Source organism: Amblyomma maculatum, chromosome 1 (genome assembly GCF_055883805.1).
Source record: "Amblyomma maculatum isolate TAMU_Amacu chromosome 1, ASM5588380v1, whole genome shotgun sequence".
NCBI classification, from domain to species: Eukaryota; Metazoa; Arthropoda; class Arachnida; order Ixodida; family Ixodidae; genus Amblyomma; species Amblyomma maculatum.
This window is the reverse complement of record NC_139344.1, coordinates 154031975-154050753: the sequence shown is the minus strand read 5'-3', so window position 1 is coordinate 154050753 and position 18779 is coordinate 154031975. Positions and strand designations below refer to the sequence as shown.

General features: G+C 45.6%; 1 protein-coding gene across 2 annotated transcripts in view; it reads left to right on the top strand.

Annotated features, from left to right (window-relative positions):
* LOC146204665 (hypoxia-inducible factor 1-alpha inhibitor-like) overlaps positions 1–18779 on the top strand; it is a 39653-nt gene that overhangs the window by 10871 nt on the left and 10003 nt on the right. For both annotated transcript variants that reach the window (XM_084589370.1, XM_084589371.1), the window contains exon 5: positions 15584–15754. In XM_084589370.1, the coding sequence (XP_084445496.1) occupies positions 15584–15754 (171 nt within the window). The remainder of the gene's footprint in view (positions 1–15583; positions 15755–18779) is intronic.

Below are 18779 nucleotides of genomic sequence, written 5' to 3'. Positions count from 1 at the left end.
ACATGTGGGACGCCTTTCAACCTGGGGGGGCTCATCTTCCGGCGCCATATCGATAATGGTATTGTGACTGGCCATAGGGTTCCGCTGCTGGCCTCTTGGCCGCTTCCCATCAATGCGAAACTTGGAGCTAGCGGCACCTGGCAACGGGGGCATGCAGAGACAGCCAAAACAGTGGCGTAGTCCTAGCCCTACTATTTTCTAAAAGCCATTACTTCTCTGCGACAACGATGTCATTGCTCGGGCTTGCTCGTTTTTTTTGTGCCTTTTGCGTTTGTGCGTTTTGCCATGGGCGGTGGGCTGCAATGTCAGTTACACGGTCGGCTTCACGTTACAGGCTGTGGAGTATGCAATTGAGCACAGGAATCGTGCAGCCGATAGGCATTTCGGAATAGACGAAGTCCGCGTGCGTTACTGGCGGAAGCAGTACGACAAGCTGCGCGTTATGAATCGGGAGCAGCCTGCCTTTAAGGTGCCGAACACGGGAAAGTTTCTTGGTGTGGAAGAAGAGGTACTAGAATATGTCCGGGAACTTTGAAAAAAAGGCTGTGTCGTTGCGCATGAAATGATTTGGGTGCACGCGTAAGCTACAGCCAGGAAGCACAGCTTTGCGACCGCCACTTTCAAAGTGAGTAATGGGCAGACGGCATGCTTCATGTGGTGCAACGGACTATGCTTGTGGAGGCGCACATTACTTTGTCAGCGAGTGCCTCCTTGCTAAGAAAAAAAGATAGTGGACTTTCACAAGTTTGTGATAGACCTGCAGCGGAACCAAGAATTTTTCGTCTTACAAATTGGCAACGCCAATCAGACACCCATCAACTTGCTGATTAGCTGGACGGCCAGTGAAAGAGGAGCCCTCAGCCTGCTCGTCAAAACAACAGGTGCCGAGAAGCAGCATTTCACAGTAATGCTGACTATCAAGGCAGATGTTAGGAAGTTGCCACTCTGTGTTATATTTAAAAGGAAAACTGCTGAAGGCCAACTTCCCAGCCGGCATACACGTACAAGCCCACGAGAAAGGATGCATGTCAGCCGACCTAATGGCTGATTGGGTCCAGACTGTCTGAGGACGGCGACCTGGTGTCCTGCTTCTCCTGTCTCTCCTTGTGCTCGACAGTTTTCGCGGCCATCTGGGAGAGAACGCACGCTGGGAGCTAAAGAAGTTGCGCACGGAGGCCCATCATTCCGGTGGACTCATTTCGGTGCTGCAGCCCTTTGATGTTTGTATGAATAAGCCGTTTAAAGACAGTGTGCGCCACTTGTACACAGATTGAATGGCCCAGGGAGGGCACACCCTGGCGCCGACCGGCAAGATTAAGAGGCCATCCGTTGAACTGGAATGCTCCTGGATATTGGATGCATGGCGCTCCCTGCTAGCTGACCTGATCTCAAAGAGCTTCAAAAAGATTTGGAATCACAAATGCGCTGGATGGCAGTGAGGATGACCAGTTGTGGGAGCAAGATGTGGAAGTGGCCAGCGATCCGGATGATGAGTCTAGCGATTTTGACGAAGAGTGAAGCATAAGAAACGAAGATGAGCGAAGTGTAATAATAAAAAAAAAAAGCTGTTTGCATATAGTGCACGCATTATTAACTGCGAAAGGTAAGCTCTCTAATACATTTTTTTTCCATTACCACATTTTTTGCTCATCCTGAAAAAGTTCTTGTAAAATTTACCCTGCATAATGAACGTACCTCCCAATTCTGTTTCGGTTTTTTGGGAAGAAAAGTGCGTTCATTGCGCGAGTAAATGTGGTACCGTATATACTCGTGTAAGGGCCGCACTTTTGTTTCGCGATTTTATCGGGGTGCGGCTCTTACACGAATCAGGCCTATTTTTATCTGCATGAAAGTCTTACCGTTGCTGGTTCTGTCCTAAATAATAATGTAAACACTGCTAAGTGACAACGTTTTATTCAAGGAACTTCGTCGCTATGGCTTTGGCAGCTATCTGATGAGCTCGTGTCATTAGTGCCTTCCCAGAGGTGTGACTCAATCCAAAACGAGTTCATCACTCATCCAACCTTTCTCATGGACATGAACGACAATTCCGTCACGAAACTTCTCTTTGGGCAACGTCTTTCTTTTAAAGACCACGTACGGTGGCAGCTTTCTGCTATTGGCAGTGATGCACGGCATCACCATGCACCTTTGACGTTGGGCACCAGTTGTGCGCACAGCAATGACCCAATCCAAAACGAGTTCATCACACATCCAACCTTTCTCATGGACATGAATGACAATTCCGTCACGAAACTTCTCTTTGGGCAACGTCTTTCTTTTAAAGACCACGTATGGTGGCAGCTTTCTGCCACTGGCAGTGATGCACGGCATCACCATTGACGTTGGGCACCAGTTGTGCACACAGCGATACTTTTCGCACCTTTAAAGTCAACCGTACTATATTTTTTGGCGTATCAAATCAGACAGGCGTCTGGTCCGCATTCCTTATTTGTGAAAGGTCATAGCCGTGCTCCCTTCGAAGCCTGCTCACAAAACAGTGAAACTTAACAGTTCGTTCTCATGTTCATTGGGCAGCTTTTGACACACTGTTGTTCTGCGTCGAATGGAGAGAGCGTTCTGGTTCATGAACTGCTGAAGCCATCCCCTACTTGCTTTGAAACTTGCAAGCATAATGTCCATGTGGCGAGTGATGGCAACAGCTTTCTTGTGGATCATCTCCGTTCATACTGCATAGCCGTACTTTCTGGTCTTCGTAACATACTCAACAAATTCATTTTCAAGTTCCGGAAACTTGCACTGCTTCCTGCAGAATGCTTAAACGGTTGCGGTTCGTACCAGCGAGCTGTTCGTTTTGCTTGCACCACCGACGCACTCTTCTTGCGTCCCACCGCCCGCTTGCCGTGTTCTTCGGCATAAGCTATGACTTTCAGCTTGAAGGCGGCGTTGTACGAAGCCAAATCTTTGCCATAGTCACTGAGCGGTGAACACAGGGCACGATCCACTGAATAACGCTGCACGCAAAAACCACACTACCACCACAGCACCACACAAAGAAGAAATGGCGCTGTAGCAAAAACAGAGGCCGAAATGCGGTGTGCAGTGAAGACCGCGTGGCCATGTAATCTCACAGTACTGATGATGATAGGGGCTAAAAAGCAGCTAGTGCTATCAGTGAGGACTCATGAAGGCTAATCTGTGCTAGTGCATGAACTTCCGCGTTTGGCTGCGAAAGTAATGTTTTTTTTTTTTTTTTTTAAATTTCGGCCCCGAAGTTAGGGGTGCGGCCCTTACATGGGGCGGCCCTTACACGAGTATATACGGTATACGCATTGTAGCTTCAGCAGTTTTAGTGTACCATTCCAGCAGCCTTCAAAGGAGCACCAAGTGTGGAATGCTTAAGACAAGCTCTCTGCAGTTACTTTTTGTGATTTCATATACTTTTTTCGGAACATAAAGATTTTGTCACAATAAGGCGTCCATTGTAAAAGTTGCACTTTTGAGTTGGCTCTCTAAGCTTATCATGGGCACTGTTTCCAATCCTCATGAGGGTTAAATGAAGACTAACCTTGTAAGGTTGCTCACGCAGTGTCAAGATAAATTGCTACCAGTTGTACCTTAAAGGCCAACCCACATGGAGCGATTTTCTCGCAGCAAACCTTGGGAACTGTCGCCCGGCGGCCGTTCGCCGCCCGCCAGATATTTTCACTGGCGGCCGGGTGAACGGCCGCTACTGGGCGCGACCACCGTGTGATGGCAGCACTTGCTGCCGCTCCGCGCCGGCTGCAGCTCTTGAGTCGTGCACGCCGACAATGCGAAAAACATCAGAAAAGTGTGTTAAATTTTGTTGCTCCCGTAAATAATAAGCCGAATGTCAATACTGAATCCTTCTCGAGGATCGCTGAGCCATACCGGGCGGCTGGTATAGAAGTGACAGCTGCGATGCAAGCATGTTTCTGCTCACAGCCAGCTGCCGCCTTTGCGGCGCGGCTACTCCGGTCCGCTTGCATGCCACCTCCGCTAAAAAGTGCAGCCGAAATTAACCATATTTTTCTTTTATGATTAGAGAATGGGATTGAGAGTTAGGCAGTTCTATGAGCAGACTATTTACTATAGCATGAAGGAATTTCATAGCGCCGTATCATGTACCACCGATACGACACAAAATAGGCCTAGCGACAACAAGGGAGCAGAGCACGGCTAAGCACTGTCGTTCGCCATGCTAGCGGACGGCACCGCTTTGGTAAAGTCGCGCCATAAGGTGCTGCAAGTGTTGTGATTTCGTCTAGTCTGATAATGCAGCTGAAGCGGGATCTTTTTCGACGTTCCACTCAACAATCCTCGCTCAAACCCTGCTTCAGAGAGACGCACCTGCAGTACATTGCGTGTTGCTGCGGCGTCGGACATACTCGGAGGCTATATACAAGCGCTGTCGGGTGCCATTTTAGACGCTGCCTATTTTATGTGTTGCTCTTGAAATGTCATTTAGTGTGAAAAGTGCGTTGTTTCAAATGACCAGCTTGTGCGTTTTCTCACTCGGACGCCGACGCTGCCAGCCGCCAGTTTTTTGCTGCATGTGGTTCGGTACGGCGACGCTGTGTCGGCGTTCCGCCACGCCGCATGAAGTTCACAGAGAAAGTTCGCTCCATGTAGGTGGCCCTTAATGCATATTGTTTTACGAGCAGTGCCATAGATGTCGAGGTATTCTATTGAGGCTATTTCTTTGTCTATTACATCTGCCTCATCATCTACTTGTTCTTTTAACCTGACCTGATTAGCATGGATAGCCTTCTACCAACGTAGCCATGTATTCAGTGCACACTGTTTGTGGTCATAAATACAGCACATACATTTGGAAACATGGGTGGTTTTATTCAGAATGAGCATTGCTAGTGAGCTCTGTAGTGCGCATGCAAGAGTGTTGCTATGAAAACGTCATGCACGCTCTAGACTGCAAGTCTACGTTGCAATACTCCTTTTTTAGCTAGGCAACCATCAACAGTATTTTGATCCTACAAAATACAACACATTTCTTAAACCATTACCTCAAGTTACATGGGACTCTATAGACTGTGCATTGTTATTGTGGACTGTTCACATTTTGTGCATTTCTCCCGTCTGTATGTTAAGTGGTATTCACACAGGGGACTCTGGCATAGAGGGGTGCGCAGAAGTGCACCAAATGTCACCTACCGGCAACACTTGCTCCCCTGCACTGCATTTATGCAGACAGCCAATGAAAACATCAAATCTATCTTGCAAACTACTGGCTTAAGCAGAAAGTGCCTTTGCATGTACCCCACAGAATACGTGATAAAAATTTGCCAAGTATGAGATAAGTGCTGCTCAGGCTCTGCCTAATAAAAAAAAATACCTAATCACAAGGATTTTGGGATTGTTCTTGCCGGTGGAAAATGGCCTCTTGAAGGCGGGACTTTTGCGAAGTCGAGGGATTGATCACTTGTGTGAATACCGCTCTAGGAGCAGGTTGGTTGCAAGAGTATTCATAGGTCCTGATCTTTGCAGTTGTGCCAAGTAGGGGAAAACCGGGAGATATGGGACAGCGGGTGGAGTGGGACAGTCAAATTCATTCGTCCATGAGTAACCTCAACAAGTTGACAAACAGCCAAATGGATGACACTAAGATACCACATCCCTGTTTCAAATGGCCTACATGACTGGTGCGCGAAACATTTTCTGGAAAAAAAGTTGTGATTTCAGCGCAAAAAGTAAGTATCCACCATTTGCTTTTGCTTGGTGCTCAAGTCAAACTCAGCCAACAAAAGTTCGCAGTTCAGTAGCGCCAGATGTGGCTTTATCACTGTCTTAGGGCACTGCTGTTTCATGCTTAGCTGCAAATGTGCTGGTGGGTAATGGCATATGACACAATTTAGGCGATGTGGGATGATAAATTGGGTGGAGGAAATAGACACTGCCGTTCAGTCCCATGGTCTTGTGCATAAGCACCAGATGAATGGTTAGGGTACATCTTAGCACTTTAATGATGCCTGACATATTTTCTTACTTAGCACTTGTTCGGACCAGAATTTTTTGTTGAAGCAGCTTGCCATGCAGGAAAACAGTTGAGAGAAAGACGTCAACAGTGGCAGCACTAAATATGATCATCTCGACAGTGTAGTTACTTCCACAACAGTACTATTTGTTTACCTTTGGTGTAGCTTTGCAGTAGACTACCATAGAGTCCTGCTAAGTGCATGCTGCTCAGTATTAGTCCCTCCATATTGCATTAGATTGCCTTACATTAAAGGGAACTAAGCATGTGCACCTCTAATCAGAATTGTGTAACCTAAATATTTTAGTTTTGTGAGGAGGTCTATTTGCTATCTATTGGCACCAGCGAGTATGCATGGGTTGTACCGACGTCATAGTGGCCACCCTGCCTGCAGTGTGAAAGCATTGTCTTGGGCTCCATCATGGCGCCCGTGACATCATGTGCAACCCATGTATTGCAGCAACGCCTACGTTCTTCCTCAGGAAGGAATCAGTACCCCATACAATTTGGGAGGCCACCAGAAAAATGGGGAACAAAAACATTGAAGACAGGCTTCACTGTTTAACACTTTCCTGTCCACGCCTATTAATAGCCCGCTATCGATGGTTTTACGATTCGAATTTTCCCACTTTCAAAGTGCTCCTTGACAAGTGGCATCATCCAATGGGAAGTAGAGGAACCATTCTTTCAGTTTTGCTTTTGGTTTTATTTTTTCTGCCGTGCGCACCCCTCCAGATGGCCTCCAGAGTCACGTGATCGCGCTGCTTCTTTACATCATGGTGTCGACGTTGCGTGCTACTGCCGCGCAGAAACAGCGCGTTTCCACGGAAGTTGATGCATCGGAGAGCTCCTTTTTGGATGCAAACAGCAGCAGTGATGATTTGGAAGACAAATTCAGCTCTTCAGACTTTAGCATTGACAGCAAAACTACGTCAGACCGATTCGGAACGTCGACAGCCATGTCCCGATAAGTTTCGCTTTTGCTGCATGCTGATCGAAAGAGATCACTGTTCTAAAGGTCACAACTGTTATCTGCAGGGTGACAACGTCTTTTGGGCAGTATTACTTGCCGCCGGCAGTGCAGGGAATAGTGTTTTCAGCTAGAGGATAGCCGAGGGTTGGTCGACCTCGACTACTGTTTTCTTTCCTAACTCAGTGAATACCGTACACAGAAAGCTAGAATTTGCTGCACTGTTGCATTGGTCCCTGTTGTAAAAAATGTACATTTTGAAATTTTTTTATGCTTTATTTGTGTCAAGAAACTTTTATGCTTTTGTGTGTTTGGTTTTTTAACTATAATTTTTCACGTATATAGTTTTTTTTTTTCATCACTTACTCAATAAATATGTTGATTGTCACTAATACTGATGTGAAGAGGAATTCCTCCTCTACAATTTGGTACTACTAGACACTCCTGTACCAAGCAGGTTTTGTTAACGAAAAAAAAATATTAATGACGCCACCCAAAAACCACTCCTATAAAATCTCGCGGGCGGGAAGGTCTTAATGTTGATTTCTTTATGGGGTGAATTATCAGAACATTTTAAAGTTCTTTCAATGTGAATTATCAGAACATATTAACAGGAGCGCAACAGCTGTGCCAAATTGCACCATTTTGATACAGCTGCATATTTCTGCGTCATGCTGCGTCATAAATGGGAAATTTGTTAAATTTATGCCACACTGCTCCAAATTAAGTGGCCCGGCTCGTCGCAAATGTTTTCCATACTCGGGGACAACCGTGATATTGCTAGTCATGCATATTAGACACTGCAGCTCGCGTCACTGGCCTTTTAGTTTTATTTTGAGATGACTGCATACCGCTCTAATGCCTACTCATATTTTTCTCTCTTGCATACATGTGCTTCTTCGCTCTTTGAGTACGCTGAATCGGTACGGTTTGAGGACTCTTTACAGCACGGGTCACACAGTCTGTGTGTTGAAGTATCCCCATAACACAAAGGGGCCATTTGTAATGAGACACCACTGATACTGCGTCGCATTGAGAAAAATGTTGTGGTGGTACTTGTGATATTGGAGCAATACGTTGTGTTTTAAGCACCGTATGCTTTTATTGGATGTACCTGTAGTTTTTTTTATTCAGCTCTTGGAAGTTTTTTGGTATTTTGTTGGTCCATTCATGTATAGTAAGGTTGCTTTTATACTATCTCGTCGATAGACTGACTTTCCCATCATCAGATAATCAGATAGTGTACAAAGTGCATCAGTTATGGCCGCCGTGTTTTTGCTAATGTAGCTTGAGGTGGTGCATGTGAAATTTATTTTGGGCGCCAGCAGGTTGGGAAATGTGCAGCAGCCTTGGTTGATTGGTTGGTTCACAGGAAGGGAAAGGCGCAGTATCTGTCACACTTGCTCTGTGGACACCTGAACCACGCCGTAAGGGAAGGGAGGAAGGTGGGAGTGAAAGTGGAAAGAGAGAAAGGGGAGTCGTAGTGGAGGGCTACGGAGTAATTTCGACCACCTGGGGATCTTTAACGTGCGCTGACATCGCACAGCACACGGACGCCACTTCGTTTCGCCTCCATCGAAACGCAGCCGCCGAGGTCGGGTTCGAACCCGGGAACTCCGGCACAGTAGTCGGGCGTCTTACCACTGCACCACCCCGGCGGGGCAGCAGCCTTAGATTTTAAATTCTAAAACCCGCAGTAGAGCCCAAGACTGCAAAAAATTAACATTTTTTTTAGTTGAACATCAATATACTATAAGGCCTGCTCTCTGCGTGAAATGTATATGTAATGTACTGAGTCATTGCCCACTTCCCTAAATCAAAATATAGAGTCACAACCTCTGAGCCATCACCAGCCCCTAGAAAGTGAATCACAGGCCGAAGAAGCACTCGCTCATCAGTTTTCTTTGCTTATGACTTGCTTTCTTATCTGCTTTTGGCATGTGCCCTTACTCCTTTTGGTTGCTGTTTTTCTTTTTGTCTTTCTTTTTTCTCTGTGTGCTTTTGAATCAGCATTTTTTTGTTTGTTTTGCTTTTGTACTGCGCTTACTTTTGGACATGGACTGATTGCAGTCACGGCTTCGAATTGAGCTCTTCTGAAGCTGCCCTCACGTGATACAAGCTGTAGATTTCGAAGACAGTAAAACATTGTTGTATGAGTCTTGTGAGCAAGATAAGATCTCAGGATTAAGATTTTCAAACCACGCTAGATGCAAAAAAAGAAAAGCATATTCTCTAGCTTTCTTTTTAATTTGGTCCCCGAAGTTTGAAAAATTAATCTCCTTGGTTTTATGGCTCAGTTTCTTATCTTTTTTTGTGTATGTGATAGCATGCCTCGCAGTAAGAAATGCTTATTTATAAAAATATGTACGCACCATATGTACGCACCACATTCCTAAAGGAAATAACTAAGCACTGGTGATAGGTGGAACTTCCTAGATTTGCTTTAGATCACATATTCACATTTGTTTTGTGTGTGTGTGTGTTGAAAATAAGGTTTCTTCCCTGATTAATGGCTCCATAATTTAAGTTCGAGCTGCAAAGTGCGTTTTTTGTTTTTTGTTTTTTTTCTGTGAGCTGCTCCAAATATGGATTTTACTGTTCCAAAACTAATGTTGAATTCCAATGGCAGATCGCGGGCGCTTTGCCAGATCACAAATAGAGCGCATTGCACTGGCGAAGATCCCTTCCTTCATATTTGCCATTAGAATGTGTTCGCTCCCGCGAGAGCATGCTCGCTTGTTGGCGTAAGCCAATCGGCACGCACATTGGTTCTCGTGGCTCCGCCCACTGCAATGGCTGCCGCCACCTTCGGTAGACCATCTGCTTCTGAGTTGACGAGTGCTTGGTCCTGTTTATGGGCAGCTGTATTTCTGGGGTGTTGCGAGCACATCTTTGCAGCTGTTGGCTAAACAAGCGTATCTAAAAGCATGAATTTTTACGTTTCTGATAAAGCATAATCAAATCTTGAATCGAAGCTAGCATATGTCTTTGAAGCGGCAGAGGGCCCGTTTGAAAAAGCTACAGACGGCGAGCGCAGTTCTACGGCATCTCAAGCGATGGGACCAAGTTTTTCCTACCTGCAGTAATTCAAGGGCTCGCACGTTATAATACAAAAAAACGTAGAGAATATTCTTAGAAACATTGTTCTTGTGTTGGTTGGGATGCGGAACCATTTACGAGATCCGAATGTGAAAAAACATATGCTTCGAATGTTGACGTCATGACTGGCTGCAGGGTTTCATCGTCTTGCTGCCCCCAAGTCTGCAGGAACAATGTTGAGAATTGTGCATTTAGCTCAAATGACATGCTTTGTAAGATTAACATAAAAGAAAAGCTTACGACTGATAAGTTATACCGTCTTATGCTGTAGCAGCTTCTTTTACAACCGGTAGCTACTGATCGTCTATACAGCGTCGTTGCGACGGCTGCCCACTGCGATACACCTGATTGTGGTGCTTGCCGGTGGCTTCTGCTCCTTGCTCGATTTCGATGCAGCCAGCCGCACAAGATTTTTTACGGTGAGGACTAGCACTGAAAGCCTTAGAGGTCGGTAAGCAGGCGCAGCTTTCATGTCATCCACAGCTGCTCAGACTGCTATGCAGCGATGAGGAAGCGAGGATGAGCTGGTTGTGGCAGGCAGCAGAAGAGGAAACACGAGACGTGGCATATGCGCTTCCGGTCAAATCCCCCGATTTCGGCGGAGCAAATATAGTTGCTCCACGGAGCAATCCGGGGTCCATACCTCATCAGTCTGCCATTGTAACAGACAGCTCTCGCTCCCATTCTGCCATTGGAATACAACTGCCCCAAACAAAGCAGAAAAACTTGACCTGGATCTGCCATTGGAATTCAACATAAGATTTTGCTGCTCCTAAAATTTCTACAAATCCTATTTCAGCTGTTGCACCCCTGTTTCAAAGTTCTTTGGCCAAAGTCCAATTTCTCTTTTAGCAATTTCACTCCTCTCAGTAGGAATGGGGGTAGGACAGACTTTTTTTTCTTTTGTGTGTGTGAGAGAAATAATATTTTTCAGTCTTTATTTTACATTTAGGCCACTGTACTTAATACATGCTTAGACGTTGCATATTCTCACATTTATGTGGCTGTAACTTGTTTGTATGCTCCAAAAATAGAAATATAAGAATTCTTTATTAAATACTGTTCTACTCTTCCTGGTTCTGCCCTGACAGTCCCTTGCTACTGTACTTGGCACAACTTGCAATTGCATAGCATTGATTCAGAACCTGTTAATGGGTGCATGCATTAGCATTACTCTAATGCTGTACGGTTTTTTTCATGATTTCATCTGGAATAAATTCTGAAATCAATTTATCTTGATGATCAAGTGACATATTTGTTTTTTAAGGTTGTATGCAAAGAAGCATTGCATGTTCTTTTTTGATTACCATTTGCCAGCACATCAAGAATTGCGAACAAACTGTATGAGTGCTGCACAACAGGCATTTCATCAACCTGCCTGTCACCGTTGTTGTTTCTGGTTTTCACAAAAGGAGGCTGGCTTCAGGCATAACCAGTGTGTGTACGTGATTCTGGATAGGTCTTCATGTAGCAAAGAATGTGAAGTTGAGGTTTTAAGATGGAGTACTAGAGAAGAAGGAGGAAAAGCTTTATTAACTCCAAGAACTGGGTCATGTCATGGGGGGATTGGGTTTAGGGCCGAAAGTCATTGTGCTTCGGCCCCTCAAAGGGGAGAGTACTCGCAGACTCTAGCAGAGACATCAATGGAGTGAGGTGTGACCTGGACAAACTAGGGAAATTAAAGAATGGGACTACAATGCTCTTGTTTGTAGTTTGTGCCAAATGACGTGCTCAGCCTGTGGCAGGGATCTGTAAAGTGGAGGTTATCTCAGGCAGGAATTGTGGTAGTGTAAAGTAATTTAATTTCATGATAGGTGGGTAGCAATTCCCGTGCAAAGCAAAAGGAAGGTAGACCATCTGCTTCTGAGTTGACGAGTGCTTGGTCCTGTTTATGGGCAGCTGTATTTCTGGGGTGTCTACAGTGTGCAGAAACACACAAGATAGTGATTACAGGATAGAATCCCCTAACATTTCTGCAGTCATTTTTCAACATGCTTACGAGCATTATCAGTGTCTATAGCCATCTTAGACTGGTGCCAGGACTGTTGTTGGGTTGGACTTCTTTACGGTCATCTGTAAACGTTTTGTGCCTTTCGAACAGCTGCAGTCAGCACATTGCGTCATTACCCTGATCATAACGAGTGCTTAGGAAGGTGACTTCCCCAGTTTTTTTCAAAACTTCAAAACTTTTTTCAAAACCGCAGCCGTGGCCTAGTGGTTAGGGCGCCGGTCTCGGCTGCGGGAGGTGGTTAGTTCGAAACCCACCGCCGGACACCCACCGGTTAAAATCGGGTACAAGCGTTCCCCGGCCTGGCGCCCGGCTCCTCTGGGGGACTGCGCTTGGGGGAAGCTCCGTAAACCCCGCTGTGTCCTCGCGGGCCACAACCCCAGTTTCGAATGTCGCAGCCTGCTAAAGGTGGTTACCCTCGGCTAAATGCCGCGATGCCCTCAATGCTCCTAACGCAACGGCATCTCCTCAGTGAGGAAGCGAAATGCCCCACGCACCCTGTCCTGTGCGAATCCTGGGTGCAGATCGACTCCCCCTCCCTCCCAGCGCCACGGTGCCTCCGCGATGTGACACCTTCGCGAGGCGCGCACACCGTCGCCTGCAGTTCTGGAAAAAAGGGCCACATAATGGGCTGTTGCCGCGCAAGGCGGACTTATTGTTGTCCGATGGCGGAACGAATCACTGCCACATCGGCGCAACTATTTGGGCCGTGGCACCTTTTTCCAAGCATTTCACCCCAGAAGAGCCGAGCACCAGGCCGGGGGAAAGCTTGTACCCAATTAAAAACCGGTGGGTAACCGGCGGCACCAGGGATCGAACCCGGTACCTCCCGAATGCGAGGCGGATGCTCTACCACAAGGCCACCGTTTCGGTTTTTTTTTTTTTAGGACTGCTGCAGCTGAGGCTCTAAGGGAGCACTTCAGGTGAGGGGTCAAAGGAAGTACCTTTGAAAGACAAACAGAACCACCTTTGCAGGCTGCGAGGTTCGAAACTGGGTTTGGGCCCACTGCGGAGGAGGGGCGCGCAGCGGGGTTTACGGAGCTTCTCCCAAACGCACACCCCTGGAAAAGCCGAGCGCCAGGCCGGGGGACGCTTGTACCCATTTTTACCGGTGGGTGTCCGGCGGTGGGTTTCGAACCGACCACCTCCCGCAGCCGAGACGGGAGGTGGTCGCTCCAGTTTCCACTATGCAGCTAAGAAACAGGTACATGCTCAAGCCCGTCCACTCGCTTCGCCTGTTCGCAGCCAGCTGAACTCATCACATTGTGAAGCTGAAGGGTCTCCCACCACCCCCGAAGCCGTTTCTCAATCACGCACAACGCTACAACTAGTGGCATTACTTTTATGGCAGACCCTGTACTGGAATCTATTTTGTAATGATTTCACTTGGCAGCTACTGGAACCACCTTAAATGGAAGTGCTCTTGCCGAAAAACCGTGTTATATGGATCTAATAGGGTCACAAAAAATATTTGTATCATCCAAAAACTAGTAAATCCATGAACAGAGCACGGGAAGTGCATTTAAACAGATCTCTTTATGGCTGATAGGATTTATTTACGGGCATGCACTACTGTTGCTGCTATGGTGCAGACCGCATGCCATCACTCTGTGTTTGTGGTGCATGTGGTGCACACGACTAACAATCACCGCTTCAGCAATACACCTTAAAATTCCAAGCTGGTGCCCATGAAACTGCTGCCCCACCCCTTTTAACTTCACTGCCAATTTCACATTCCCGCTTCGCTCTGGGAAAGTATCCCTCCCCCCCCATTTCGCTCTTATCACGCACCACACCCAGGCAGCACTGGCCAGCCTTATCCAGTCCAAGAATCGAATCTCAACTCAGAAATACCACAAACAAAAACGGCAACCTGATAGTGCCGGCTTTCTCGGATGTATGCATGCCTGAAGCCTTATGACTGATGGAGAATATCGATTGACCACCACAAGCGAGTCATCCAATGTGCATGCACAAAAAGCAGATGGCCGCTGTCTGGGGGGGAGCTAGCGCCAAAGTAAAATGTAAACCAATTGCTAACATATTAAATGACGCGCTGAGAGAAACGGGTGCTGATCAGTTTGCATTGACGGCATAGTGAGCGCACTCAGCGGCGGCGCGACATTTTGGCGAACATCCTAAGCCCAATCAGAGTTAAACTGAAATTTTAATCCATGTGCATCGATTTTTTTTTGTGGGAGGGGCAATATTGTTCTTGCCATTTTGAAGTTAGATGCCGTTCCGGGAGCATAATTCCTTCCTTTCAACGGTAGGGTCCCGAAGTAATACACTCTGAAGGGCTAGTTGGTTCATACTAATTGAATGGGTAGAACTGCGCGAAAAAGATGGGACGAAAGAAACACCCTTGTTTGTGCCTGTGTGCTTCTTTCGTCCGGTCTTTTTTGCGCAGTTTTACCCGTTCAATTGGTAGGGTCCCACAACTTTTTTCTTATCACTGATTGTCTTTTAGCGAGTTAAACGGCGATTGTTGCTGACAGGTGTCTCTGAACACAACGTAACGGTAACATACACTCGCTGAATGCAGAAAATGATTACGATGAAGGTATTTGAAGAGTGTAACCGGTGCCTTACCGTCACCTCCTGGCTGTGTTCACGCCTGGTTTTGCGGCTTTTAAGAATAAAAAACATCACATAATGCAACCTAAAGGGGAACACACCCCAGGAAAGATGTTCGAAATTCATTTTAATGTTGTTAATTGCAAAAAAAGATCAGAAAATTATTACTCTAAGAGGATTTGAACTCATGTTTTGAGTGCTGGGATGCACAGTATTAATCCATGCTGCCGCAGAAGTAATGGGAATGGAGGGCTTTAAATGTGGTCTTATTCGTTGTGACAATATTTTCACTATTTGTCGCTATTTGACGCTGCTCAGAGGACTCTACCAGAGAACGGAATCACGTGTTCCTGGAAGCACCATTCCCTCCCCCCATTTTACGCGGCAATTTTGACTTGCGTGAAAGGGGGTATGCTCAAAAGTTTACGGTAGGGTCCTTGCTCCGCCACACAGCTCACAGTGCTTACTGTGCGAGCACTTGAAGTCATGAGTGCAGTGACACCTTCCATATTCATATCATTCGTAGCAGCACTGGAGTGCATTAGGAGCATTCAAAATTCTAACCATTGCTCACAGTTGCAGTATTATGTTGAAATTTCATATTAGCCATGATAATATGTATGCTTGAGGTTGTTATGCAAGTGTGAAAAGTGCAGTTTTAGCTTGGTCTACTTTGTTTCCAATTTATTGTTTCTTCCTGGGTGGGTGTGGTTATTTATCATTAGGTGAAAAACTAATTTACTTCTTTCTGAGTGGTGTCTGTCTACATTTTTGGGTTTTCACTCATCTAAGACTGTTGTTTGTGCGTCATAGTATACATAAAATTGTAAAAGCGATGCATTTATTTATAATTCCTTTGAACTATGACTAAAAGGGCATTTCTGCCGTTGCCTGTTGGTGAACAGCTACAGCATTTAGTCAGCAAACTCACTTTGGACTCGTCACATGCTCACAGGTTGACCTTGCCAATCGAGACCTAGACCGTTTTCCTTTGGCTGCTCAACTACATGGATGGGAGGCCATTTTAGGACCAGGTGATGTACTCTATCTACCCATGTATTGGTGGCACCAAGTTGAATCAGCACCTCACTGTGGCTACACTGTCTCCATCAACTTCTGGTACAAGGTAACTACATCAGGAAGTTTTGTCCATTGTTATGCTCGGATCGAGTCTTAGCATAAACCAGACTAAGGATTACTTTTTACAGCCAGGGGCATGAGCAAGCATGACATGAAAGGCACTTAATGCCGAAACCAGAACAACTCTGAAAGGTCAATTCTTATGTAATTCATTTTGCCCCAAAAATCATTTTGCTTGGTTTCGTCACTGTTCTTACCTAATTGCTGCTAGCACTCATTGCTCATTTTTAGGAGTTTGTTTGCACTGTAACATGAAGTTTCATCATCAGGTCTCTAATACTGAACAGAATATTGCCTATATCATTTGTTTACTAATTAAAGCTTGCCTGCTCTTCATTTGTGCATTTTGAAAAGAATATTCATTAATATAATAATTGGTTTGGTTTGGTTTGTGGGGTTAACATCCAAAGTGACTCAGGCTATGAGAGACACCGTAGGTGAGAACTCCGGAAATTTCGACCACCTGGGGTTCTTTAGCGTGCACTGACATCGCACAGTGCACGGACGCATTGCTTTTCGCCCCCATCGAAAAGCGGTCGCCGAGGTCGGGATTCAATCCCGCATCCTTGGGAACAGTAGTCGAACGCTGTAACCATTGCGCCACCCCATTCATTTAATAATTGAACCTTGCATCTACTCTAGTTGTGCAACATTTCTCTCACTTGATTGATTCCTTATTTACTACTGAGTGGTATATTGGAGAAATACTTACAATGCCAACTTAGTTCATTTCAGACTAAAACCAAGCTACTGGATTACATTTTGTCCACATAAGGCTAAGACTGTTCCAATGGCTACATACTAACAGCATATTGTGTGCTGCCATTAGTGTTAAAATAACCTAGTTAGATTTATCTTCTGGTTAGTGAATAGTCAAGTTCCTTTATTTTAAATTTAAAGCCATTCCTAGTCAGTTACCTAGAGATACATATCTCTAGGCTACGTTAGCGTCTTGGTTTCAATGTCTCAGATGTCACTAGATGTTCACTAAATGATTTTTTTATGCCGAGGTGTGTCAACTATGACAAACGAACAGCACATACTTTGTCATTCCCATATTAGAGCACACTAAAAATACCATGTCACATTTTTACCTAAAAATAAAATAGGTAATTTTTTATTTATTTGAGACTCAAAGAGCTCAATTACAATCATAACAGTAATCGCACCTCCGTGGAGGCAGAAAAAAAAACTAGTGAAAAGCCAAGTCGAAGCCCAAATTTTCTTATCTGGGCCCTCGAGCACCACGCTTTGATAGGGAAGGAAAAGCCATGCGAACTGGCTCCAAGTCTCACTTTCTGAGCCGGCTCCCATTGTAGTGGAATGGTCAGATCAACAAGTTGGTAGTAATTAATTTTTGGGTTCAAAACACGGCAAAAAAGGACGAAGGACAGAGGAACCAAGATACACACAAACAAGAGCCGATTTTGCTCGGCTCCACATCGTCACATTGCCTGCAGGCCACCCATAAGTATTCCTTTAGGTATCTTGCCTGTTGCCACAGCTGCAAACGAGGAAAGGGATGAATTCACCTTGAACGTCCTGGTGCTGGATGTAAGGGCCTGCTCTTGAGCTGGAGATGTGAGGGGCACAGGGTGTGCTTGAAGTGCCATGCGGTAACTCTGGCCCTGCATAAAGTGCAGTGATGTACGCTGGGGTAGCCAGGTCTAGGTTAAAACACATAAAAGCGCCTTGTGCACTAGAAATATCCTGTAGTAGTGCATGTCAGTTGGGCGAGTTGGTAGTAATTCAATTTTTTGGAAAAAATAGCGCAGTAAGATGAATGCAAGAAAAACCAAGTACGCAGACGCATGCTCGTCTGTGTGCTTGTTGGTTCCTCTGTCTTTCATGCTTTTGCGCTGCTTTCCACCCAAAAATAAAGGCTCCCATTCCCCCTCACAAACACACAGCTCGGAAAGAGACAGGCTGATAGGATATTAGAATATTGTTCAGCACTATAGACCTTTGCATCGAGCAAGGATGATATTGAAACACCTCCTCTCTGGGCTGTTGCAAACCGGTTCCGCTGCTGCATGCTAGTGAAAAGTGCGCACAACAACCCAGAGAGCATTGTGGCGGCGTCCAGGGAGCCCTTGTTTCAAAGGTCTATAGACTAAACTGAAAGCTGTATCCAGAAGCTGATGTCAAGCTCAGCGAAAAGGTGGAAGGAATCTAAACATTGTTACAGACATGCACACACAAGTCCTAGCATATTAAGCAAATGGTACTTGGGCAATATCACGAAAAATGCAAACTTTGCATGAGGTAGGCAGGCACGACTTACATGATGTGGACATGTGCGATTCAGGATCCATTGAAATGAGTAAACTTGGGCTGCTCTGATGCTCAGCTCAGACCCAGATAAGCAAAAAGAAGTTGTCAATCAAGCACATGTAGCCACCAGGTCCCAAGGGATCCTGGCCTTGGATGTTAAACCTCCCTTATTCAATTGAAGAAATAAAGTTTCTTCCCTCTCTTCTAGACGAACGTGATTAGCATTGATAATTTCATATTCCTGGCTCGGTCTTTTGTTTTTAGACTATAAAAGCTGCTACTGTGGCAGTTTTTTTCATCTGACCTAATTATATGACAGTAAGGCAAGGGGCAGTGTTGAGGGGAAAGGGTCAAGGGGGGGGGGGGGGGGACTTTGGAGGAGAAGCTTGCACGATTTAGAGTTGAGCAGGAGGGAACAAATGTATCTCTTCTTGTGTCTAGTGCGCAGCCATACAGTTGAACCTCGCAACAACGAAAGTGATGGGATGTGTGAAAAATGTCTTTGAGGGGAAATCAGCCCATAAATACTGTAAGATTTGCCTACAGTCCAAAAACATAATTTATTTACAAGGAGGTCAGGCCAGCTGATCTTGCTTCTTTTTTCTTTTTGGCCATGAGCACAATGGTGCAATTCGCATACTCGGCTCTGAGTGACTGTATCACAACGTCGTCGTTAGCTTCTTCTGTTCCTCGGACTCCCCTGAAGAGCTTTGGATATTGTGTCTTTCGATATTAGG